At 41.7% G+C, this 10,059-nt stretch overlaps 1 protein-coding gene across 1 annotated transcript; it reads right to left on the bottom strand.

Annotated features, from left to right (window-relative positions):
- Positions 1-219: 219 nt before the first annotated feature.
- LOC125530428 (disease resistance protein Pik-2-like) lies at positions 220-7,434 on the bottom strand. The gene is made up of 3 exons (XM_048694829.1): positions 6,216-7,434; positions 3,841-4,458; positions 220-2,184 (listed from the first exon to the last, which is right to left on the bottom strand). Exons 1-3 carry the CDS (start codon positions 7,299-7,301, stop codon positions 376-378), a joined length of 3,513 nt encoding a protein of 1,170 aa, XP_048550786.1. The 5' UTR covers positions 7,302-7,434; the 3' UTR covers positions 220-375.
- Positions 7,435-10,059: the final 2,625 nt, after the last annotated feature.

Here is a 10,059-nt window from a genome sequence, read left to right as displayed (position 1 = left end):
AAATAAGTATTAAACAAATCTTAACATCCTTTGAAAGGAAGGAAAACTGAAGGTAATTAATTTAGACATCTTTCTACTGGCGTAGTCCAACGAAATCGTTTGTGCTGGCACACCGTAACAGGCTTGTTGCCAGGATCAAATTGACGACAGTCCACAACTCAGTTTTAATAAAGACCGTCAGAAAATCCAGCTGCCCGTAAAGAGTGCACATAGGTAGTATATTTTTACAAAAATACATGTTTATTGCTAATAAGCACACAAGCAATGTGGAAAACAAGTACACAAAGAAATGATGGATTACACGCAAAAAACAAATGATGGATTGCAAAGGCTGGATATCCAGCTAACTAGTGATAGCTGAAAAAATGGAACTCTTCAAGTTGATGCGGGTAGTTTCTCCAACTTCACGGCAGGACTATTTGGGTGAGTAGCAAGATGTCTCTCAAACTCTATCCTGAATTGCTCATCATTTGTACCCTTGAGCAAGACTTCCTTCAGTTCAGACAGATTATTCAGGCTGGCAAGCTGACATGATCCACTTGAGTAGTCAATCTCGAGCAGCTCAAGATTTTTCATCGACTTTGATCCAAAGGATACTTGTAAATTTCTGGATCTGCAACCAATCTCAAGGATCTTCACTTTTTTGAAGGTGTCCAGCTGCTCCCGGCACATCTCGGCATAAAAATGGAGCCTGCTATCCGGAAGCTGCTTCACACGAAGGCGTAGAATGCACAAGTTTGGTAGCATGGCAAGGGACTCAATGTCAGTCTTCTCTAAAGAGTCCATCTCCACATCCAACTTCTTGAGCTTGCTAAGTTGGCCCTCAAGTAGAGGTAACTTGTCTTGTAGCCCATGCAGTTTAAGACTCTGTAGGTTCTCCCAAGGCAGGGAGATGCCATCCAAGGAACGTTGATTTCCCTCTGCAAGCCGCACTAACAAGGATTCCAAATGCACGTGACCTGAGATTGCAGAGAAGAAGTCCTCGCTGTTATGCCTATTGATGCCAGACACACCAAGCTTGCGCAATTGAGTGAGTTTCTTGAGCTCTTTCACAAATGCTTTTCCCCCAGAAGCAATGACATTGACAACACCAAGTGTATGCAGGGCTGTCAATTTTCCAATCCCTCTAGGAACCTCAACACCATGTAGGTCACGATGTCTGCGCAACTCTAGCAAGCTGCGGGATGGGGCAGGTGATGTCAATGCTGAGATGGTAGTGCCAGCTCGGATATACTGTAGCTTCTGTAACTTCCCGATGTTCTTTGGCAGTCTGGCTATGGAGGTGTGCCTCACATCCAGAGTCTGGAGCTGCCTAAGCTCACCCAGTGAACTAGGCAGATGGGAGATCTCACTACATCCTCGTAAGGAGAGAAAGTTGAGGCGGCGCAGCCGCTTCACCATCTCAATAAGATCTTCATCCTTTAAACCTGATGCATCCTCCAGATCAAGAACCCGAAGCAACCTCATACTTTTGGAGATGAAGAATGATTCCCACTTTCCAAACACTGTGAGCGACCGTAACCGTGAGAAGTCAATGCTATCGAATACAATTATGTCTCTGACCCAATTCTTAAATATGATAAGGTGACGCCCTTTGCGTTCGGTGGTCAGGACACAATTGGGCCCAAGTTCAAAGACAAGGTTCTCTTCCATTCTTCGCGAGACGATGTACTCGCGGATGAAGCCATTGACCTGGCACATCACTATCCTTGTGTCACTGAATGCAGGGGTGACTAACTGTGGCATCTGCTGGACTATGCTTAGATCAAGGAGCTTGGAGAAGAAGTTCTCCCCTTTGTCCACCGCAGATTCTTCATCACTATCTCTAGAGTAACCTTCTGCAATCCACCTCCTTACTAGTCGCCTTCGCCGGATGCCGTGGCCTCGAGGAAAAATTGATAGATAGAAGATACATGCCTTAATTGAATCCGGGCAAGTACGGAAGTAAGAATACATCCAATCGAATAGGCCCCGTAGGCTGGCATACTCTGGATTGTTCTCTAGAGTGTGCATAAACTTGCTATTTAACAAACGCACAGTATCCATCAATGTTACCGTCTGTGTGGCCAATAATGCAGCTATTGAAACTATCACTTTGGGAAGACCTCCACACTTCATAATCAGTTCCTCTAGCTCGTCACTTTTGTGACCATTTAAAGCGGATTTGGGATTCTTCCTCTCTACCTGTTGTTCCAAAGACATAGAAGTAATTAAATTCAGTTAATTAACATGGTAAGCATCAATTAGATTCAGATTTTTCGGTTGCAGGATATAGACCGAGTAATCTTCCCCGTGTACATGTATGCATCTATGCAAGATACGAAATGAAATAGTTCATCTGTACATTTTGTATTATCCTACAAGACACCGACCGGTTGTGGCTGATCCAAATACTCTAACCGCTCAACCATCCACATCTAATACCCCTAGATTTTTTGCCAATTACCCAGAATTGCCACTAGTTACAAGGCCTTTCCCCACTGGCCACTGGCGCCTCCTTCTGAATGCATGTTGATGCACCCACTCCCAAACGTGAATTGCACATGTTCAGTTAATAGACGTGAACAAGAAATTCTCCTTATGTTTTTGTATCCCTAATTAACTAAATATATGTCATTTCATATAACATGCACAAAAGTATTCCTCTAACTTTGCCAACCAATACAGGGAAACAATTTAGAGTCGTTAGGTGAAAATGATAGCATCAAATCTGTCACGAAAAGTATGTTCACAATATAGTGATTTCATAAAAAAATATTAACATAAAAATACAAAACAAATTCCAAAATGCATGTTAAATACCATGTTTAAGTCTAGTGATATTATAGCTGGCTGTTACTTACTTTCATATCCATTGTGCACCTCCCAAAGCTATGTTTTCTATATCTTGAAAATAAATAAATAATTTTCTGTACTCCCTCTTCAGTATACCTCGTATACGCATTGATTATAGCTCTTTATCATTCTCAATACACTTCATTAAATATTCTAGATACCCCAATATGAGTTTTGTTGAAAAAATATCATTTGCGGCATACCTTTTGTAATATACTCCCTCTGTAAAGGAATATAAGAGCGTTTAGATCACTATTTTTGTGATCTAAACACTCTTATATTTCTTTACGGAGGGAGTGCCTTTTTCACATACGAACAAATCAGTATATACAATACAGTGAAATACTTGTACTTGAAAGTAATATGACTATCTGTAGAAAAAGGCTAGATTTTTTTTTGCAATAGGACAATTATAACTGATATTTTATAGTTCACAAATTTTCACACTTTTTTTTGGCATGTGGACAATAGGGATTTCGGTCAAGTTGAACATCCACATTTGTTTTGATTTTTTTTTCATATGTATATTTACTAAAATGCTTAGATTTTCAATGCTGCATTTTTGTAAAATATGTGTTACAGACGCATGAGTAATAATGTACCATGCATGAAACGTTAATTTTGTGAGAACTTTTTTCAAAAAGGAGGGATAACCCGCTGGCTCTTCATCACTTGATGCACACAATGATTTTATTATTGCAAAGTTAAATCATCCAGGATTTCATACAAAGATCTTAAAAGGGCGAAACAACTGGCTGATAATATTTTTACTTGGTCCATTCACCAATCGTATTACCAGACCATCATCCCAAACCGGTTCAATATACGGAAAGGTGTGACTACACTCAGCTGTACTACAATATAGCCTGTACGACCACCCCTCATCATAGCTTAGCCGGTTGAATTGCTAATTATGTGAGAATATGCATGCAACAAACTACCTAAGTACCATAGATACCTCAAAGGACAATGTTTATAGATAATATAGCTTGTAGGAAAACACACCTCTTTCCTGAAGAGATCCATGGCGGCATTGGCTTCTAGACCTTTCACATTAAAGATTTGATCTTCACTATTTGTGCAATATGTGGCCACACTTGCTTCTGTTGTAATGACAATGATAATACTCACAGCAGTTCTAGTTTCCAAGGTAGTCTGTATTAAGTCCCAGTCTTCTTTGGACTGGAGATTATTAATAACAATGAGATACTTATGTTGGCTCAGAAGCTCATGACATTGTTCAATTGGGTCTTTTTCTGAATGATGATCCATAAGTAAGCTTCGGGAGAAATCCCTTAAGTTGAACGGATATGATATATCCACCCAGTTGTATTTTCCAAACTGGCCACTAAGCATTATGTCACAGTACAAGTTTTCAACAAGAGCTGATTTCCCAACACCAGCTATTCCCCAAACAGATATAACTGGGGAATTTTTGAAACGTGCCCCAGCTGTATAAATGCGGAGTTCATTCATTTCCGAATCGCGCCCAGCAAGAAGGTTATTTTTCATCCAGTCTTTGATAACTCCCTTACTGGCAGAGGAAAGTGTTTGCAAGGGTGAAATTTGGCTCACTTTCGACAACATTAGCTTCTCTTGTTTGTCTCCATAGTTTTGAGAACCCTACAGATGTGGAGTGTTAACATGCAAGGACCATGGCAAGCTACATATAAGAAATTTATTGAAGTACTCCCTCCGATCCATATTACTTGTACTAAAGCCAGCGATAAGTAATATGGATCGGAGCGAGTACTAATTTACTAGACTGGCTATCAAATCCTTGCAATAACAAAAAACTATCTGCGGTGAATGTCACAAGAAAGGGAGTCTTTATAGAATAAAATGGGTTTCTAACTTGGTTGAACATGTTAACTAGGTTGTGTTAAATTGTGCATTTCAACATGATTCTTTAAAAACTAGAATGCTCCTGTGCAATTCCGCAGGAAACATCCTTAATCATATTTAAATAAGCCGTTTACAGAATCAGAAACCACGATTGATTGTGCATTTATACATGATATTAGACCAATATGCAAAATTGAGCATTTAACAGTGAGCCAATTGGTCAATGGTTTATAAGTGAATTGACATGTTGTAATATACATTATGTATAAGTAGATCAATCTGAAAGAAAAAAATAGATCACGAGTTGATTCATCATTTCTATGTGATATTTGACCATTACGTGGAATTAATCATGTCCATTTTATCTAAAAGTACCATACTATATCAAGTCAGCCATTTTTCCATTAATACTCGGCTGACAAGTCGGTTGTCCATTATATCACATAAATACATAGAGCTATTTTGCATTACAGTATCTCCAATCATTTGTACACTGATATTAGTATGCCGAATTGCAGTTTTATAGTGGAAACAATAATTAATATATAGGTAGTATTATTGTGGAATGTCAGACAACTCAACTAGCTGTTGGATGAGAGAAGAAACAATGTTGCTACTGGATAACAGTGTTACGTGGTAATTTCTCAATAGGAGTCAATTGTAGGAACAACTACAAATGTGGCCATCTGTATTTAGCATGTAAATTCACAGAGTGGCTAGTCGTCTGGAGATCATTGTGTCCATGTCGTTTCTCAAGAGTTTGCTTAGGTCATGTGTGTGTAGGTTTATGAGTTTGCATGTTGAGTTCCTAATCCCTTCGCTTCGACGATGAATGGTATGACATGCAGTTGCTTAATTAGGAATATCAATATGTAATAAGCTATTTTCTGATAGTTATGATGATCCAAGGTTATGATTTATTCCGGTACAATTATGATGATTTATCTGTCTAGGTACAATTACAAACCTGACTTTGTGGGATTTCTTTGCGGTCTATCTACATTGGTACAATTATGATAATTTACGGTTCCCTATGTACTATTATGCAAACCTGACTATTGCAGTCAACAAATAAACTAAAGGAGGGTCCACCAATTTGATGAGTGATTGTTTTGCCTTTTCTCATGGCATTTATAGCTATTCTAGTCCAATAACGATATTATTGATTACGATTTGTCTATATGCAGTTATGAAAATCTAACCGGGGTATAATTATGAAAATATGACGGTTGCAGTCTACTAATAAAAGTGGATCAACCAATTTGATGACTAGATTCTCTTAGAGTAGAGACCATCTTCTCCTTTTTATGACCTATAATGTTTTTAGTATATAACAGAATAAACAATGTTCTCATTGCCTAAACAGTAATGTATCTTTTTGATAAACAAAAACTTGTTTAATTCAATTATTTTAAACAATAACATTTTCGTGTTTCATTTCAAAATAAATTAACCTACTGAGCAAAATAAGAAATTCACAAGTATCACATGATTTACTGGAAGTAATCGGTGTTGCTTCGTGCTTAATTAATTACCTCCTTGAAGAAGGCACAAACAGAGTGCTCAGGGGAGAACTGCTTCAGCTCCAGTGGTTGGTAAGAGTCCCCGATGCACAAGCTTGCGATGTCAAATTGCTGGGTGGACACGATAATCCAGCTGCCATTTACCTTGTCAGGAAGAAACGTCCTCACAGCATCCCAGTCCACCATTTCAGTCAGGTTCTCCAAGACGACGAGGTAAGTCTTGGTGTTGACTTCTTCCAGGAACTGCTTGAATAGATCTTCTTGTGTGGCCTCCATTTTCTTGAGGACATGAACACCCACGTCTGTACCCTCCAATTGTTCGGCGCAAGCGTTTGTGGCATAGATCTGAGCCATGAAGAGCCGCACGAACTCGTGGGGGTTGAAAGGATGCATCAGCTTGACCCAGGCGCGGCATGCAAAGTTTTTGCTGATTTCTGGATCATTGTATGCCTTCCTGATGATGGAAGTCGTCCCAAGATCGCCGCTTGTTCCCCACACGGAGATCACCTGAAGGTGAGGGTCAGTGTTGCCTTTGTTGGTGATCAACTGGGTGAGATCCCCCAAGCCTTGCTGCCTCCTCGCAGTGTCCCTCGACTCCGCGAGCATGTTGAATGCTGGCGCATCGAGGGAGGCGCCTGGCGCAGCCATCTGGTGCTGCATGATGGCTGCCTTGGAGCCAGAGTCGCTGATGAGGTTGTAGCGCGAGTTCCTGGTACTCACATCGTTCACCCTTGCCTTGAGCTGCTCGATTTCGCTGACGGCCTCGTCAAGCGGTGGCAGCCCTATGCACCAAGACGGGGCCATGCGCCACCACCACCCAGTCTTGGGGTCGAGGTGGACGACAAACTCGATGCAGTCCTCCACATCGTAGGCCAGCTCGCGGACCTGCCGCACCCAGGTCATCACCACCTTGTTCTTCACGCGCTCTGCGGTGGCGACATTGAGAAATGAGTGCATCATTTCGAACTCGCCTGTGATGAACACCAGGTCACGCTGCGCGCTCTCCCGGAGCTGCGCCTCCTCCCCGATCGCCGCCTGGGCCTTGGTCAGCGCACCCTCCACCACGGACTTGGCCAACCCAACAACCAGGTCCGCCATGGCTGCAGCCCGGTACCTCTCAAGATTCTATGTTTCTTGTGGGTGATGCTAGTGCTTGATGGGGTTGTTGTGCATCAACTTGGGGAAGATGGCAATCTTAAAGGGGGAGATGGGTAGCTTGTAAGACCTGCTGGCCAGATCTGTGAGATGTGGTCAAGTCTTCCCCGATCCACTGTTAATTAAATTAATGTGCTGGCCTGGTAACAGCTAATGGCTCTCTGGAGCATATATTTTTCAAGGGCTACTCGTACAAACTCTGTCTCTTATCTTTCTTCTTTTGAAGGACTGTCTCTTATCTTTCTTAACATCTTTACAAAAGACGTATATGATTAACTGTATTACACGGAAGGTCTTGGAGTTGTTGAAGAAGAACAAGGACCACCACAAACTCCCTCTCGAAGATGACAATAAAAGGCACAAGTTTCTGTAATAGTGATAGAATATGAAAGGGTTAGTTTCCCGCGATCAGTGCATCATATGTTAGGCTTTCAAAATGAAAATAAAAAACATACTATTGTATTATGTTTTAGCTAGCTAGTACCAAACTTATGACAACATGTTTTTCATAGGTTAGCTAGAAAGGGTCAAAGCCAAGTGAAATTACCCTTAAAGTGAACAATCAAGGAACATGAAGATGTTACTTGCATGTCATTGTCGCTACATCCAATATATGCTAGATATCTATGGTTTTCACCCCCGAGAATCAGATTCGAAACAACACTTCAAGATGAAAACAACACACATATGGATATGTTCTCAAATTAATATAAATTTTATATGATATACATATAGACTACATATTAACAGGGCATTGGGAGCACCCTTATTAAGAGATTATTCAATCAATCCTGGAGCAGGCAAAAAGCTAAGATGGCTTGGATCGATGGATCTGTCTGATTGTAACATCGTATGCTTCATTAACCAATCACCACCATCACATGTCCAAATTATATACTGGGGCCTTTGTCCTAGACGAAAAGCCAGTGTCTTAGCTCAAAGGATCGTCCTGTCTGTAATGCTGCCAATATGCTTAGTTAACCGCAATCAGTTGATGGACCAAATACTTTCTCTAATAAACCTCAACTCTATAATTTAGAATTATGGGAAGAGTTGGGTATTTTAGACGACAATTACGAGATCCATGACACGAGCTGGATATATATTCCAAACAACAATTGCCAGATCTATGAGGTGAGAGTATATTTTAAAGGGACACTTCTGTAGAGATGAGGGCTGAAGTCATAACATATCGTGTAGGTAGAAGCCATTTTCCTCGTCCTGTAATCATCCATGAGATGAGTAAATTTTGGATAAATAGGTTGGTGCATGAGTCGTATTATTTGTGAGAGATGGAGGTCCACAAAAGCAATAAGATAGTTTTCTTTAACTCTGCTATCTGCCTCAGCTTTGTGTTCGTTGGCTAGATCTATAGTACTACATATACGAACAGCTAATGGCTGAGATCAATCACCAATGGATTTGGCCCGGCTGTAATACAAATATGCTTTGTCACTAACGTTCCCACTTGCTATTACCACCTACCGTCGGTGCACTGGCCCATGATGTTAATAACCTGTAATATTCATTGGCACTGGGCCAAATGCATAATAACTAATTGATTTATCTACGGTCTTCGATGCACGGAGGTCATTAATCAAACAGTAGCAGCATCTTTGTGGATCAATTTGGCCAAATGGTCTGTGGGTACGAGCCAACAATAGCAAAAAATTAAACAACTATCGAGTACATCTGCCAGCCTAGATTGGACCATTGGAGGGTGTAGCCTTCCTTTCAAGTGTTTTTGCTATGATTAGTGTTTTCGGCCTTCATTTGTTCCGTTTTGATGGTGTGTGATGGATTTTACTCTTTTGGATTCATTTGGTTTTCTTCGATGGTGATGCGTCTAAGTTTATTTACGTTGGTTGCTTGTATGCACTAGCTACAACAGAACATGGCTTTAGAGTTGATTCTGGTACACAACTCTTAGTCTCAGGCGGTTTGGGTTCAGCACCAAGCCAGCGAAGCAGTCATAGACACATATTCCCTCCGTTTCTAAATATAAATCTTTCTAGAGATTTCAATGTGGACTGTGTTCGGATGTATATAGACATAGTTTAGATTGTAGATTCATTGATTTTGCTCTATATGTAGTCCATATTGGAATATCTAGAAAGACTTATATTTAAGAATGGAGGGAGTACATCACATGGGTGGGGGTGCCGTAGCCACAACCATAGCAAATCCACATGCCAAGGAACCTAGACACCGGGCTCGATCTCCAGTTGGGTCCACCCCCACCTTGGCCGGGTGCACAAATCATTGGGGTCAGCCAGCATCATCGTTGGTAGTCCTGGAAAGCGCGATGCTAGAGCAGCGGGCCTCCATGGGCCAAATCCTATCCAGCCCTCAAAGCCCGCCATAACCTAACCCTAGAAATATCCCCACTGGCCGCCGGAGAACCACATGTCACCATCCCCCACCGCCACACATGGCTTAGCACGAGCAAGCACCCACCACGCACCGACGGGGAGGTCGTCTCGCGCCATCCGAAGGAGCCGGAATCCAGAGCACAGAACCCGAGCACGGTGGGACTTGATTCTGCATCACCACCGCGAAGATCATCCACAGCTCGCTGCTTCCCACCGAGCCTAGGCCCGCCCGCATGCATGTCGGGGGTATTGTCGTCTGCCTTTGAGCGCAACTTTGCGCCAAATTCTTGTGCAGCCGCCTGCAGCGCCATCGTGTCACCGCCACATGC

The sequence above is a fragment of the Triticum urartu genome, unplaced genomic scaffold (assembly GCF_003073215.2).
Source record: "Triticum urartu cultivar G1812 unplaced genomic scaffold, Tu2.1 TuUngrouped_contig_6308, whole genome shotgun sequence".
Lineage (NCBI taxonomy): Eukaryota > Viridiplantae > Streptophyta > Magnoliopsida > Poales > Poaceae > Triticum > Triticum urartu.
The sequence above is the reverse complement of the archived record's forward strand: the minus strand, read 5'-3'. Positions and strand labels throughout refer to the sequence as shown.

What these genes read in the sequence shown, in the direction of transcription:
- LOC125530428 (XM_048694829.1), bottom strand. Translation starts at nt 7,301, where the DNA reads ATGGCGGACCTGGTTGTTGGGTTGGCCAAGTCCGTGGTGGAGGGTGCG. An exon ending in TTTGTGCCTTCTTCAAGGAG is followed by an intron (nt 4,459 to 6,215) that starts GTAATTAATTAA and finishes CCACATCTGTAG; the next exon opens with GGTTCTCAAAACTATGGAGA. An exon ending in TGGATCTCTTCAGGAAAGAG is followed by an intron (nt 2,185 to 3,840) that starts GTGTGTTTTCCT and finishes TTGGAACAACAG; the next exon opens with GTAGAGAGGAAGAATCCCAA.